At 33.0% G+C, this 17110-nt stretch overlaps 2 protein-coding genes across 8 annotated transcripts in view; one reads left to right on the top strand and one right to left on the bottom strand.

Moving 5' to 3' along the window:
• Nucleotides 1–6522: 6522 nt before the first annotated feature.
• Nucleotides 6523–12920, bottom strand: LOC100789543 (pentatricopeptide repeat-containing protein At2g01510, mitochondrial). Of its 7 annotated transcripts, none has more exons than XR_005891621.1 (4): nt 12733–12920; nt 12489–12612; nt 8046–10457; nt 6523–7963 (listed from the first exon to the last, which is right to left on the bottom strand). XR_005891621.1 is itself a non-coding variant. In XM_041015701.1 (4 exons), exon 4 carries the CDS (start codon nt 9394–9396, stop codon nt 8203–8205), a length of 1194 nt encoding a protein of 397 aa, XP_040871635.1. In that variant the 5' UTR covers nt 9397–9890; nt 9979–10457; nt 12489–12612; nt 12733–12920; the 3' UTR covers nt 6523–8202. The 7 variants fall into 7 exon arrangements, 3 of the variants coding, with proteins under 3 accessions (XP_040871635.1, XP_025984312.1, XP_040871636.1); XM_041015701.1 differs by having other exon boundaries at nt 6523–9890; nt 9979–10457; XM_026128527.2 differs by having other exon boundaries at nt 6523–10457; nt 12489–12636.
• Nucleotides 12921–13493: 573 nt separating this feature from the next.
• LOC100790072 (protein unc-13 homolog) overlaps nt 13494–17110 on the top strand; it is a 5276-nt gene continuing 1659 nt past the window's right edge. The window contains exons 1-3 of the mRNA XM_014775862.3: nt 13494–14057; nt 14769–15620; nt 15832–16296. Of these exons, the coding sequence (XP_014631348.1) occupies nt 13671–14057; nt 14769–15620; nt 15832–16296 (1704 nt within the window). The 5' untranslated portion in view covers nt 13494–13670. The remainder of the gene's footprint in view (nt 14058–14768; nt 15621–15831; nt 16297–17110) is intronic.

The following is a 17110-nucleotide window of genomic DNA, read 5'->3' as shown; positions in this document are numbered from 1 at the left end:
AGAGTAATGGTAGCCTCTCCGCATCTCAGGTGAAACGTGTGGGTTTCGGGCCTCCATCTTTCAATGAACGCACTAATTAAGGCCGCATTTATCTTTAAATATCTCATCTTAATTATCCAATAAAACCCACATTGCCGAAGCAGAGGAACAATTTCCTCTGGTATTTGTTCTTCACCTTGATACGTCGGCACCGCTCGTCTTATGTGTAGTTTTCTGTCTGGTTCCCCATTCCAAACATGTTCTGAAACATGTTTGGGTTGCATCCACAAAACGTCACCCTCAATTGGACCAGACCTCGTTTGTATACTTGATGCGCATGATGACGAAGATGCCATTGATCCTGCACAATAAAATATAATATAATAAAATGAATAATAAAATTTACACATACTCTCAAAATTTCAAATAAATAACAAATAATATTTTTAATATTTCAAATTTCAAATATTCCAATAACAAAATTTCATATATGTTCTACAAATAAATTAAATTACATACAAATATAAATTTTAATATATAACAATTTTTATATTTGCGGCTAAAAATTAAAACAATATATATATACAAAATTAATAACTTAAAATACTTACCACTAAAATAATTTAGCATACAAAATTAATTATTTCAAATACATTAAACTATTCTAATTTTAACATATTATATGAAACTCATAATAACTACAACCTACGTAATATAAAAATTTTTATTGTTATCTAATTTAAATTTTTTAATTTATAGTATGTATAACTATTCCTAATTTTTCATATAAAATATTTAAACTAAATGTAATGTATCATATAAAAAATTTAAACTAAACCTAATCCAAAATTAATAAGTTATGGAACCTAAAACTATTTTTAATCTATTATATAAATTTTTTTAATTAAACCTAATCTACCATATAAAAATTAAAACTATTTCTAATTTATCATATTAAATATTTAAACTAAATGTAATGTACCATATAAAAAAATTTAAACCAATTCTAATCTAAAATTAATAACTTATGGAACCTAAAACTATTTTTAATGTATTATATAAATTTTTTTAACTAAACATAATCTATGATAAAAAAATTAAAACTATTCCAAATTTATCATATCAAATATTTAAACTAAATATAATGTAGCATATACAAAATTTAAATTAAACCTAATCTAAAATTAATAAGTTATGAAACACCAAACTATTCTTAATCTACTATATAAATTTTTTTATATAAACCTAACTTACCATATAAAAATTTAAAGTATTTCTAATCTATCATATAAAATTAATAACTTACATTTCCTAAAACTAAAACTAAAACTATTTCTAATCTACCATATAAAAAATTTAAAATAATTCTAATCTATCATATAAAATTAATAACTTATCTTTCCTAAAACTAAAACTATTTCTAATCTACCATATAAAAAATTTAAAATAATTCTAATCTAGTATATAAAAGTAAGAACTCAAACTAATAATATTAATAAATAAACTAAATCTAATGTTTCTTATAACACAAATAATAGCATACTAAAACTAAACCTAATATTATTTAAAACTAAATCTAAAAATAAATGTACTCTATAAAACTATAATTATCAAATTAAATTTAATTTATTATTTCTAACTAAAACTAATTTAACATAAAAAAACTAATAACATATATTACTAATTATCAACAAAATATAAATAAAATAAAAAAGTTAATTAAACAAACTTACTTGAAAAAAATTAAAAATGAAGCAAACTTTCCACAGCTCTTCTTCTTTCTCCCACACAGCAAGCTTCTTCTTCTTTTCTTTTCTGCATTCGCGTGAATGCTTTACGGGGGAGGGGGGGATTTAAGCAGCATTTTGCAATGAAGTCGCCATTCAGCCTGGCGACACCCTGCTGCACCTCCTCTGCACGTCGCAGGCTGCAAGCCTCCTGGGAAATGATCTCTGCAATCCCCTAGGCTGAATCGCCAATAGTAGTGGCGCTTTCACTGTGGCGCCAACAGTGCTGGCGTTTCCGACGTCACGTGGTCTCAAATCGCCAGCAATAATGGCGCTTTCCTCCCCACGTGTCAGCCATGCACGAAGTCGCCATCAGAAATGGCGCATCCCATGCTGGGGACGTGCAAAAACAGCACCCCCTGTGAAATATTTTTCAAACAGCCCTAAACTGGGAATAATTTTGTAAAACAGCGCCTCGTTGGGAAATTTGCCCTGTGCTGCAGAATGTACATGTCGACGAGAGAGAAACTAGGTTTTAAATAAAAGTTATGATTTTATCATGATTCTTGATGTTACGGAAAATTGCATGCGAATATGATTGATGCGATTGTGATACAATTATGGTAACGCTAAAAACCTTAATATTGTGTCTGAAATTGTAATCATAAAACCTTTTTTAAAACCTTACTTGTTACTTTTAAAAATTTCTTTAAATTAAATCTCATGTAACCCATTTTTAACTACTTTGGATAAGAAAGATCAAAGTTTTCTTAAAGGAAACAAAAAAATACATAGGAGAGAAGGCAAGGGTGTTGGCGGTGGAATACCGTGGAGGGGTCTTGCTTGCATAATAATAGTCAAAACACATATGGTATGCAAATTGATTGTAACGACGAGGTAGGGAGAGTGGGGTAGCATAATAATAATAATAATTAATTATACGATTATTTATTTGTATGGTTTATGAATTGAAAGAGCTACTGCCACTAAAACAATGGTGGTGCCTAAAAATAATTGCATGATAACAAAATGTGAGAATGTCAACTTGGACAAAATCTATCCTCTCAAGATTTCAATATCCTTGCCTGCCGACGCAGAAAAAATGGCGAGCGATGCCGTGCATGGGAATTCAAATTTAGGTCTTTACCAATATACAATAATATACTTGGGAAATTTCACCAATATTATACACGTTTGTGCCTTGTATATATATACACAATATAGTTAGAAATGGTAAATACATATAATATCCCCAACGAGTTTTCACGAAATTGTTTTCAAATACGTAACATGGAATAGTTGCAGTGGGATCCAGATGTTTTTTTTTTCTAAAAATAATAATAAATTGTTTGCTATGTTTTGGAGAAGAAGTAACTTACCCTACCACTATTAAAAATTTCTCTGTTTCAAGGTTTATAAAAGTATTTTTTTGAAAACGTGGATTTCTGAACGTGATATTCGATGTTGGATAGGAGTTTAGAATAAAAACATTTTAATTAGGTTTGAGTGACATTTTAATATTTTATTTAATCTTCATTCTGGTATATAATGAGAGGCAGATAATGTTGTTTTTCTACAAAAAATATGAGAAGTTATCTTGTAATTTAACCACAAGCTTTCATTTTAACTTCTTTTTTTTTAATTATTTTATAAAAATATTAAATTCTAAGGCAATGTTTGTGTGTTTTAACAAGGACATTTTTGCAAAGTTAGAAATGAGAGGAATTTTAAAGTTTCGAGAACTAATATGTCTGACTTAACCATAAAGACTAATTTAAGGATTTTCTAAAAAAATTAATTATTTTTCAATTAAAAATATTTTATTAAAAACAAGTTAAATAAAAGTCACAATTAATTATTTTTAGGTGGACCAAATCTAGAAAGAAAAGAAATAAATAAGATAGAAAATGTCATTTTACCTAAGGGAGGAGGAGAAAAGTGTAGTGAAATCTACTGAAATGTTTTCTCTCCATTGCAGTGAAGAAAATTGGATAAAGAAGACCAAAAAGTCTAATTCATGTTCGTTATAGTTTAACTTTTAACTGGAGAACTTATCATTGAGTCCAATTAATGATTAGGAAGTACTTTCGTGCATACTTAAAAATTAAACAAAGTAAGTTTGAGTTAAATATGTTTTATTTTTAAAAATATCGTTAAATTGATTTTAGTTTTAAAAAAATTACTAGTTTAATTTTTATAATTATTTTTTGAAAAATAGTTTTATCATTACTTATTGATGACATTAACATGTCAGGCTATTTACTATCCTACATTGGTAGCTCACATGGCATACATAGATGCACGCCATCACTAATTTTGATAAAGACTTCTTCTTTTTGTTTTTTTTTTAAAAGAGAGTAAAATTTGGAAGACTATAACACTAAATTTGACCATATTTAACATACATTATAAAATATATTTATGTTTTAGTGTCTAGTTTTATGATTATAGTTTTAATTTTTTTTAGACTTTTTTTTCAAACTTAATGCTAAATTTTAAATAGAAACTATACAAATCACTTATTTTGTCTTGACGGGAACAAATAACATTGTTAGTGGAAGCAATGATCTAAAAATGAATGCAATAACTATGATAATAATAATATGATGATAATAATGATTATGACAATAATAATAATGACAAATTAACAATAATGATCAAGTCATAACGATAATGATTAAGTGACATAAAGAATGTTAATTGTGATAGTCCTTGTTATAGTAATTTTTTTTGATAATAATGACAATAATAACAATAAAAATAATAATAGGTTTTGATACTAATATTTTTTTGGCAATGGTTATAATGATAATAATATTAGATTATGAGGCATCATAATGAGAGGGCAATGGAAACAGAGATCACAATTGGGGCGGGAATGGTAGCGGATGCATCTTCCTATTCCTTTGTTGTTGCTTTCATCTTTTGGTCACACTTATATTGCTATATACCACAACATGAATGAACCTATAGGATTGATCAATGATATAAGATTTTGTTGTGTTTACATGAATTGAAATATAATCTATTTAATAAGAGAATTCATATTTAATTTGTATTGTGTGTAAAATTCTTTTGGACCAATAATAATTATATATCACAATTAAGATCAGTTTCTAACTCAATGAATTAAAAAACAACTGTAATCTCTAATCCAAGAAAAAAAAATACTATAACACAAACGATGCCACACTGCATACAAGATTACCTGCATTTTTAAACTCGTGACCTTCATGAATTGACTTATGTAAACTTAACAATTAAATTAACTACACTTTTCCTAGCTAGTTTAAATTCACGCTAATTGCAAATTATGCAACTAACTTGTGCATCACAATCCTTCTATCCACCTTTATTGATAACTAACTACTTACTACTTTTTGCAAAAGCGAAATAAATATACAATTGATTTTGATTTTGCTAATTCATCCGCAATTATTATATGAATAAAAGTGGCATTTGATATTTCTTCCCATTATTGTTTGAAGACTGATACGAAATTGGTGAAATCAATAACTTCGTTGGACTTGCCAACGTTCTTTTAGCACTATGAAATGGTTCCCTGCGTGAAGAGTTCAATCGCAACTGATATAATGAAAAGCATTAATAAAGAAAAATTTCAATAAAATTTTGTGGAGAGACAGAGAAGGACAGAGAATGTCCATAGGTTTGTATCAGGGCTATTGCTTTGGACGCCCAGCATTTTTGCTGGAACACCCAGCAATATAATGAAAAGATTAAAATATTTTTTATCTTTTTTACGGATTGACGGTCCGTATGATTCATATAGATTGATGATCCGTATAATTTTTTTAACTCATTAATCTGTATGAGTTTTTTTATAATTTTTTAAAAAAATATTAAAAAAATCATATAGATTATTGATCCGTATGAATTTTTTAAAAAAAATGAAAAATAAAAAAAATTCATACAAATCAATTTCATACGGATTGTTGATCCGTATGAGTCATACATGTTGTCATATGTTTTAATTTTTTAAAAATTATTTTTTTTAGAATTTTTTTATTCATTTAATTTATTTACAAAATTTGATAATTAAATAAATTTGAATGATGTATTTAGATGTTTATTATAATGATTAAAAATTAAATTAATGTGATATTTAATTGAATGATGTATTTAGATGTTTTTATAACAATTGATAATTAAATAAATTTGATATTTTTTTACATATATAAATACTTATTAAACCTATGATTTTTATTTATAACTTATATATGTAAACAAATTAATTATTAGATAAAAAATAATCATCACAAAATTTATTATGTAAATTTACATGTACATTAAATATAAATTAGAAATTTTAGTAGTATTATATATAGCGACACTATTTATTTATAATATAATATGTCTATTAACTCAATTGGTTTCAGTGTTCTATTAATAATGCGGAAGACACAAATTTGATTATTGCTTGAATCATTAATTTTAAATTAAATTGTACATTATATTTTTGAAATAAAAAATAAAAAAAAACCTACGGACCACGCATGGATTGACAATCCGTATCAGACTTACAAAAGGGTGAAATTGGGATATTCGTATGTACATACGAATTAACAATCCATATCAAACTTACAAAAAGGTAAAATTGGAATTACACATTTTTTGCTGAATGTACCAGTAAAATGCTGGATGTCCCTAGAAATACCCTTATATCAAAAGGCAACATCGTACTTCATCGTCATGGAATGAGAAAAAAAAACTTATACGTGGGTATGTACTAAAATAAAGCATTATACATCATGGTCAATGGTCACCCGTCCCCACTCCCTAATATTTTTAATAAAAGTATAGGTAAATTAATAACTTTAAACATATCATTTAATTATTTGGCTTCCTCAAAACATTGCTTCATAGGCTGAGTCTCCCACTCCTTATTTTCCTTTTCCATGTTGCCTAGTTAATTTTGGAGCCACCACAGGTGCCTCTTTGGTTCCACAATCGCATCTTTATCTTCTCTTTAGAGGTTCTGCTTTTGGGTATCTTTTATGCTTTCTCCACATACGGAATTTAATTTAATTTGATTTGATTACAATTAAAAGTTTCTATACTTTAAACTTGACAACGATCACAGGTACATACTCCAACAAGATGCAAATGCATCAATCAAAAACATTTTTAGTGGTAGCTTAACATTATTCGCTAGGACCACGTCACCACTTTTAAGTACGCATGTTATCATTTTTCCCCCGACGAGAAATAACATGCCATACCATGAAAAGAACGAGGTACTAACAAAAAAAAGTAAATGAATAACATGCCATACCATGAATGGTTGGTGTTAAAAGAAAGAGACAAAAGGATGACAATTTTGGTGCACCAATTGAATTGTGCCGACTGCGTAGCAAAAGTCATGGCATTATGATGTTATGAAGATTGAAGGGTGAGCAAAAGAATGATCATGTATTTATGTATGATAATATTATCGAGTGTATGGATGTGTATGGATTAATTAACATGAAATTATTATCTTATATAATTACTTTATTGATTTCAAATTGAATTGTCTCCGATTAAAAAAATATCAAGCGTTTATAAAAAAGTAAAAAAGAAGAAGGTACGTGTGACAAGGCGCGCCCAAAAGTAGGACTAATACTTTAAGTGGCAGCAGTTAGTAGGGCGTTGTCTGTTGAGTGTGGACGTTGGGAAAGACAAGGACCACGTAAAGATTACGCGCACGTGCATAATTTTTCTTCACCATTTTTGGGTTTTGTTGTTTTATTTTGTACAGGAAAGCAGACACAAAAATCTCACATAAAATTCTTGCTGCACTTATTGGTTATTAAACACATCTCGTCGTGATACAAATGACAAAAAAAATAAAAAATGAATATCGATTAAACTAGTCTTTTAAGTGTGTGCTAAGATTTATGTTGAATTATTTAAAATTACTTTGAAATACTTGCTAGAATTTGATTTTGAGTTGAAGTATATTTAGGAAAATCACTCAAACATAAATAGCTTCACTTTAAAATTAATTTTTAGCTGAAATAAATTTTGTATAATAAATTTCGTTCAAAATTAATTTGCAAACACTCACTTACATGAAACATCAATTTGATTTTTTCAAATTTAAAGCTTAAAAGTAGGATAAATATCTTATTCGCAAATACCCATCTAAAAAAATGTTATTCGGAAATGAGAATGAATCAAGGCTCAAACCTGCTCATTCAATGTCAAGTAGTGATCAATGACTTCAGAGTATACTTTTGAGTCCAAAACATCTTAAGCTGCATTGCCAAGTCACAAGAAGTTTTCATCAAAGTACTGCTGTACTTCTCACTTAGTATTATCATTTGTCATGCTGCATACCTGCTTTAATACTTGGGAGTTGGGAGTCTTGAATCATATCATGACTTTTTCCCTTGTTTCAAAATCTTTTAAAAGGATACAGAGTGCATATTACATTGCTAGAACCCTTCCTTTTGGAAACAGTTAGCGTGCAGCAGATTACCATTTGATTGAGACTTTACCAATTGTCATTGCAAGAGCACTTCGCACCAAAGAAATGATGAAACCTGTTTGAATCTCTCATAATGATTGGTCGTGATATAGTAATTGATGCAAACTTCATAAACACATGGCAGTCATCACAGACTCGTATATTCTTTATGATCCGTATTGGTGCAACTCCATTGGGCTTTCTAATTAAGGCAAATGCAAGAGCAAGTTTCTTACTGTGGTAAGAAATGGATCTAAACTTTTCTTCCTCCCCCGCATTGTGTAGGACAATGTTTGTATCTAGATTATACCCAATTTGTTGCAATATTGAGATCAATCTGTTCAATTCACCATAGATTTTCCCCACTTCTGGATGAGAGTGATCTTCTGAAACAAATCTGTGGACTTTGTTCCCAACCTCAACCCAACTGTAAGCAGCAAATTTCTTTGCATTCTTTTCCTTCATGAGAAATCTTACAACAGCTACATCTTTCCATCTCCCACAAGCAGCATACAAGTTGGAAAGCATGATATAAGGTCCAGCATTACGTGGATCCAACTCAAAGAGACGACTGGCTGCCAATTCTGCATTCTTTAGGTCACCTTTGGCACAAACAGATAGTAAGGTGGACCAGATACGGCAATTTGGTTCATGAGGCATACCTTGGATTAGATCCACTGCTTTATCAACACTACCTGACCGACCAAGGAGAGTGATCATACAAGCATAGTGATCCAATGTGGGTGCGCTTCCTTGTTCACTGATTGAATCAAAATACTTCTGTACTTCTTTTACCATATCAGCATTGATACAAGCAGATAAGACACCCACAAAAGTAATATTATCAGGTTTGAAATTTTGTTGTTGCATTCTTTCATACAGAGTCAAGGCCTCTAGAACCTGTCCATTTTGTGCATACCCCAGAATCAAGGCATTCCAAGTGATCACATTCCGAATAGGCATAGTTTCAAAAATGACCCGAGCATCCAAAGTGACTCCACACTTGCAGTACATATCAACAAGAGCACTTGACATGAGCATGCTATTATCAATACCCATTACAACTACTTTTCCATGGACAACTTGACCATGATACAAGGAAGCTAGCTTGGCACAAGAGCTAACCATGCTAGAAATGGTGTAACTGTCAGGTTTTAACATTTCTACGTAGCATGTCACCAAACAACATCCAAGCATCCTCCTCTCTTCCATTTTGTGCATAACCAACTATCATTGTTGTCCAACAAATTTCATCCTTTTTTGGTAATTTGATAAATAAATTCCTTGCATCATCTACACGTCCACATTGAAAGTAAGCATTGAGAACATTTGAAACAGTAACTAGGTCAGGCTTCAAACCTGACAACTGCATTTCATTGAACAAATGAATGCACTCATTAGGATTCCCCATTTTTACATACCCAGAGATCATAAGATTCCATGAAACAACATTTTTATCAATCATTCCATCAAACAAGAACCATGCCCTATCTATATCACCACATTTGGCATACATATCAGTCATAGCATTCCTTACAAAAGTATTTTCCCCCAAATCAGCAACAACAATCCTCCCATGAATCTGTTTCCCATGCCTCAAATCCAAAAGCTGAGAACATGCTTACAATGCATTCACATGGGAATACTGGGTAGGCTGAAACCCATCTTCCTGCATTCTCACAAGAGCTTTCAATGCTTTGCCTGAATGCCCATTACTTGCAAAACATGCAATCAATGTGTTATATGAAACAGAATCGCAATAAGGCATTTGGTCAAAGACAACATGCAAATTCTCAACCATACCCATCTTTGCATAAGCAGAAAGCAAGTCATTCCAAGAATAAACATCTCGCTTAGTCATGCTATCAAACACATTTTGAGCATCTGAGAGCTTGCCAAATTTGGCATACAAATGAAGGAGTTGGTTGTGGATGAAGGAATCTTTGGGTTGAAAAAGGTTAAGTTCCATGTGAGACTGCAGTCTCTTTGCTTGAATGAAGTCATTGGCCCGAGCACAATGAAGCACAAGACGAGTGTAATCATCAAACGAAGCAAGTCCATGAGAGTACAACAGATCTATGGCTTGGTGAAGCTTTTGCTTGACCTTCATTTTTGGTTTGGTTAACTCAGCCTCTCCCACCACCACCACCACCAGTTGGAGTTCAATCAACTTCATTCCATCTCACTCAGTTCTATGTTCTTGTCCTCATACCCATAATTCAGCCTCTCCCATAATTCAGTATTGAGTTTTATGTCTATATGGGCAAGAAGCATATGCACTCCTACACTCGTCAACAATTAAACAATGTATATTATAGTTGTTGGAAATAATAGTAAATGTCCTGAGGAAATAGTATATTCATGTATCTCATGTTAAGATGCACTTAGTCCCCCATCCCCAGTTGTCTAAAGTTAACACTAGCAATCAAGTTTTATATTTAAACGTGATATGCACATGAGCATTTATTTTTTATTTTTTTTAATATGAGCACAAAAAATTGTTTATTAATCTAATTATTTTAAAAAGAAAGAAATTCAATGCACAAACTTAAACCCAGAACCTTCTAAGAAATATACTCATGTCAACTGGAGGCTACGGTTATTGTTGTGGCAAAGATGAAGCTGTCTAAGATTCAGCTTAATACAGAATGTAGAACAACCAAGAGAACCATTTAAGAATATGAAAAAACTATACATTAAAACAATCATATGCCATAAACAAATGAAAATGGAATAAATAAATAAAATATACAAGTATGTTAATTGATTAGTATTTAATGATAGAAATTTGAGTAAGGAGGTTTCCCATATCAGTAAATAGCAGATATTCAGAATAAAAAAGTTGAATCTCCTTGAAGATATCCTTAAGAACTCTCACACACTCATACACACTTTTCACAAAAAATACTGGTCCCAAAAAATGTTAGTTGTATTCTTCACACCAAGAAACATTAACATGGGCCAGGGCCAAAAGGCCCACAAAATCAAAAGGCAATATGGCCTTGTGGCTAGGTCCAATCTACCAAATTTTATTGAAAAATTAAAGTTAGAGGAAGTGCACCTATTTAATGGGCTGTCCTAGCCCACCCCACCCATCAGCCTGCCACTTTTTTTTAAACAACGTCAAAGGTTTTAGCTTTTACTTACATCATTTGCTCTGCCAACCTATTTATTTCTCTGAAGGTTATATGAACATTTTTAATTCTGCTTATGGTTCTTTGTTTTGGGTGTGTGTGACACATTTGTGATGACCAAATTATCATTTTCAATGCCAAGAATCTTTTTTTTCTTTTTTTACTAAACCAAGAAAACTTTTATTTATTTCCAACTAAACTTTTGTCTTTTATAAAACCTCAATAGATCATATATATCAACATGATAACAGAAATTTCTACTATATTTCACTTTCACACCATATTCTTTACTCCTTTTCAACCTCATAAAATTACTGTAAAGGACTACATCAAATCCATCATCATAAGGAAATCATTTGATATTGTCATGTAAAATCATCAAATTAAAAAGCTACTCCATCAAGTTGAGGGAACCAAACTGAAATCCGTACAAATTACATACGATTGGAAACATAAATTCTTATATGCCATCAATGAAAACAACTCCAAATTTGCTAGCCTGAATTGGAGCCTTGATTTCTGTGAAGATATATAAGTCTGAAAATTACCAACCGGCAACCAAAGTCACATATCAGAAACACCATTAAAAAAGAAGGCTTCTTAAAACGTAAAAAATGACAAAGAGCCCCCTCCCACAATAAGATAGAGTAATTTTAATTTACAACAATTGTCTTTCACCATTATATAATGATACTGTTTCAACTCAGAATAATTTATAATTTAAACCGCAAAAAGTACACTCTCAAAGACCATCAAAATTGATTGATGTGTGTGTGTGTACACAGAGAGAGAACCAAACTCAGGAGAGTGCAGAAAAATAAGAGTTTTTCCTTTTCAACTCAGAAAAAATACCATCCACAGGGTTAAGTAGCCAAGCATATAATTGTTCCTCACAGACCCCTAAGTAAGTCTCGTCTAAGGTATCAGTTTCCCTCCCTCTACCATGAACAACAGGTTCCAATCTCTGAAAGGGAAAATAATTAAGAGCATGGAAGCACTTTTAGTTTTTCAAAACTTTGTCCTAGACTGAATATCTGGATTTAGCTATATCAGCTCTGAAATTTCCAATCAGTAGCAAAGTAAAGTGGGCATACAAAATTTGAAGTTCAATTTCCAAAGTCAAAATGACAAACAAATAACTGTTGCACATGGAAATTTCAATTTGAGATAATTCCTTACCAGCTTGATCAAAGATGATTCCTCTAATTGGTCGAACCGGCATTTCTAACATAATCAATTTGTTGAGGTGATTAAACATGATAAACTTCAAGGCTGAAATCAGGTTTGTTTAACATTGGATTTCCTGCAACAGTATCAGCGCACACCCCTAGTTCCAAAATATGCAAATGTATAGCAAACGGTTTTTGCTCGAATTTGAAAGAATCTACGAAAACAGGGATTGGACTCTAAAACAGGAATTTACCGTAATATTCAGTGACGGAGGAAATGAAGAAAATACTGCGTATCTGTCTGGTGCGAACCATGCCAGCGAGAGAAAAACTAGGGATTAGGATAACAATGAGAATGTTGAAGAAAAAGAGTAGAAAGTTTTGTTGAGGAAGAGCAAGAAATTTTCCAAGGGTAAGATAATACAGCATAGGTGTCCTTCTGGCGGTAGTGAAGTATCTTCCATTGGTGCATAAGCCTCTTCCAGAGTATTAATCAATTTAAATTGCAGGGAGGTATCTTCCATTGGTCTCATGCAGATAAACTTGCTAACCATGGGTTGGTCTTAGACAAATGAGAATTTTTAAGTTCTACTGTGTTTTCTCGCGGCTTCTAGTGGTCTGTTGAGTTTTTCCCAACTCATTCAGAATAAGATAGCATGTATGATTGAAATTTTAAAGAATTATTATTATTGAGTTTTGAGGGCGTAGTAAGAGATATAGTGCACTATAATCCATCAAGGAATATCATATTGAATTCATAACGGTAGAAGATTATCTGACAGAGTTCAAGTTCCAATCTTGTTTTGACTACGTGATTAGGAGATTTGCATGAGTTAATTTTCAATTTCTTCCTTTTCTTATTTTTTAATATAGTATACATGATGATGAATCTTTCTTCCCTTTAAATTCTAAATAAAAGGTTGTGAGCCTGAATTTGCTTTTAATTTTACTTGCTTCCAAATGTTGAACACGCAAAATACGGCAATTCTCCACACACAATAAGAAACGTCCCTCCTATGATTGAATTCATTGATGATGCTGCTACGCTACCTTGTAAGTCAAGCAACAATAACAAATCCAATCTTAACACAAACTCACTCTCTCACACACTCAACATTGCAATTTGGCTTTCATTAATCCGCAGAAACTAAAGGCTAATCCAGAACAGAGGAGTCGTTCGTTGCGAAACACCATGCACGAGCACGCTGTGGAGTTCGAGGACCTTCCTTTCCCCTTCGCTCCAAACTTATCGGAATCGGAGATCCGGGAAACGGCCTATGAGATGCTCGTGGGGGCTTGCCGGAGTTCGGGGCCGAAGCCGTTAACGTTCTTCTCTCACTCTGAGCAGTCTAACCGAGGAGGTCAGCGGATTCCGTCGCCGTCATTGTACAGGTCGCTGACTGTAACGGCGTCGAGTAAGGTGAAGAAGAAGCTGGGTCTGAGATTGAGAACGACGTCGTCGTCGTCGGGGAATAGAAGGGCAGCCACCACGGGGGAGTTGATGAGAGTGCAGATGAAGGTTTCGGAACTCACTGACACTAGAGTCAGGCGTGCCCTCCTCAGAGTAGCTGCAGGCCAGGTCTCTTTCTCCTCCTAATTTAAACTTCATTAATGTTAATGCATCACACTAATATTAATTATTAATGATAAGCTAATGAACTTACTCTTGTAAGATCAAATCACCTCTTCCCTTTTTTCACTTCTTATCTCATTAAAAAGTTGGAGCAATGTTAATATCATATTCTCCAATACTCTTTCTAACACATTTATTATTGTTATTGGTTGAAATTTCTTTAAGTTCAACTAACTTAGGAACCATACTTATCACACAGGGAATGAGATTCATATGATGAGTAAAGCTCATGAATCTTACTCAATAAGAAAAAGTGTGTTGGAAATATAATTTTGGAGAGTAAATTACTAGTATTTTTCAAGGACGGTCTGAAATTTATAGAGGAAACTTTTTGAGTGAACTAGGATATCCTTTTGCTAAAAGTTAGAAATTGCTTCAAGAAACTTAAATTCATTTGTAGGGCTATTTGTTCTTCCATGTATATGGAGATCAGACCTTAAATGAGAAAGGTGATCTCCATCAACTCTTGCCTTGGTCTTTTTCGTTCATTGATCAATGGTTATTTATTATGTTGGGCTAGAAAAAGGTCACATTTGTTTGATAGCTTAATGAAATAAGTGGCATTGAAAGTGTGGACCAAATTCTGAAATTTCAACTCGTACTTTCATTTGATAATAGCAAACTGATTACCTCTTTGTTCTTGTCTTCTTGAAATAGCTTGGAAGACGAATAGAATCGATGGTTCTGCCGCTAGAGCTAATACAACAGCTCAAGTGCTCAGATTTTCCTAGTGAACAAGAGTACGAGGCTTGGCTAAGGAGGAATTTGAAGGTTCTCGAAGCAGGACTCCTCTTGCATCCTCGCCTGCCATTGGATAAGGCAGATACTAGTGCACTGCGCCTGCAACAGATAATCCATGAAGGCCTTGAGAAGCCTATGGACATTGGAAAAGACAGTGAATCAATGCTTGCACTTCGCAGTGTTGTTATGTCTCTTGCTTGGAGGTCATTTGACGGGTCTGTTCCCGATACATGCCATTGGGCTGATGGGTTTCCACTGAACCTTAGAATCTACCAAACTCTGTTAGAAGCATGTTTCGATAATCATGATGAAACCTGTGTGATACAAGAGGTTGACGAGGTCTTGGAGCTCATTAAGACGACCTGGGCTATGCTTGGAGTGAATGAGATGCTGCATGATGTTTGTTTTTCCTGGGTCTTATTTCAACGGTATGTTGCCAATGGTCAAGTGGATAACGATCTTTTGTTTGCATCGAGTAATCTGCTGGCAGAAGTTGAGAAAGATGCCAAGGCGATGAAGGATCCGTTTTACGCAAAATCCTTGAGCTACGCATTGAATTTGATGTTAAGTTGGGCAGAAGAAAGACTCCTTGCATACCATGATACTTTCCATAATGGTAACATTGAATCAATGCAGAGTGTTGTTTCTCTTGCAGTATCGTCAGCAAAAATATTGGCAGGAGATATCTCTCTTGAGTGTAATAAAGAAGCTGATGTATCCTGCACCAAAGTCGAAAATTATATTACATCATCATTGCATGCTGTTTTCGTTCAGGCATGTTCAGCCATTCAAACTCCCCTCCTCTCCCTAAGCACAAACATTACTTTTCTTTCTTGAGTTTAGTTTTCATGGAGTGTTGACATTTTTGCACTGTGAAACAATCAGAACTCATCTTAGCTATATCTTATAAAGTAATTATATAAAAGTCAAATTTACCATGAATGTAATTTTTACCAATCCTTCTAATCTGTACTTTAAGCAGAAATTGGAGAAACTGGATCCCCGCAACAGCAAGCATGTACCTAGACAACAGGATAAAGTCTTTCCAACTCTCTCCGTTCTTGCACGAGACATCAGCGAACTGGCTTTTAATGAGAAGGCAACATTTAGTCCCATACTGAAGAGGTGGCATCCACTTGCGGCTGGTGTTGCTGTTGCTACCCTTCATGTTTGTTATGGTCATGAGGTGAAGCAATACGTCAAGAGTGTTACAGAGTTGACTCCTGATGCTGTAGAAATGCTGATGGCTGCTGACAAATTGGAGAAAGATCTGGTACAGATAGCAGTGGAAGATTCAGTTGACAGTGAAGATGGTGGAAAATCTGTTATAAGGGAGATGTACCCTTATGAGGCTGAAGCTCTAATTATCAATCTGGTCAAGTCATGGATCAAGACCAGAGTGGAAGGACTGGAGGAGTGTGTTGACAGAAATCTACAAGAAGAGGTATGCCAGATTTTGTGGCTGACAATCTAATCAAAGTCAAAATTATTTCTAAAAAATGTTTGTTTATCTTCCTTTTTTCCTTTGTCAAGAGAATTTGATTTTAAATATGAGATACCAGGCCAACTTAGATGGAGCAAAGCCTATTTTTTTTTAAAAAATAAAAATTGTCAATGCATGATTACCAAGTATAGTCTTTTTTTTTTTGGCATTTTCTTCTGCTAATGCTCGTGAAAAAATAAACCTGAGATCTTTCAAAAGAAGTAGAAGCTAATGTAGGTTATCGTGAATCAAATACTAGAAATCTGGTACCTTTTTTGTTGTGACATAACCGTAAAATGAAATGCAATCTTTTCTTTTCTTCTGTTTTTTTGGGGAAGTGTCTTCTCTTCCACAAACTTTATTTGAAGTTCAATAATGCTTTGCACTAGACCACCCCCCCCCCCCCCACCCCCCCCCCTTTTGCCCAAAAAAACCCCTTTTTTTTTTGGAGGGGAGGGGCCCCCCTTCCTCTTTTTTCCGGGGGGGTGGAGATCCCGGGGAAAAAAAAAAGGGTTTTCCCCTTTCTCCCTTTAAAATTTAAAAAAAATAAAAAAAATCCTGGAAAGGCTTTTTCTTTGGGCATAACACCCGGCTGCGGGTATTCTTTCCTAAATAGAGTGCGCCCTTTAAAAAAAACACCAAACAATTCTTTTGAAGGGCAAAACCGGGGGGGGGGACTTTTTACCGGCCCCCCCCTAGAATTTCTAAAAAGTTTTTTTCGAATTTCCCTAAAAGACCCGGCGCAAAATTTAATAAGTGAAGCGCGGAAACGCGA

Source organism: Glycine max, chromosome 5 (assembly GCF_000004515.6).
Source record: "Glycine max cultivar Williams 82 chromosome 5, Glycine_max_v4.0, whole genome shotgun sequence".
Taxonomy (NCBI): domain Eukaryota; kingdom Viridiplantae; phylum Streptophyta; class Magnoliopsida; order Fabales; family Fabaceae; genus Glycine; species Glycine max.
This window is presented reverse-complemented; position numbering and strand designations above follow the sequence as displayed.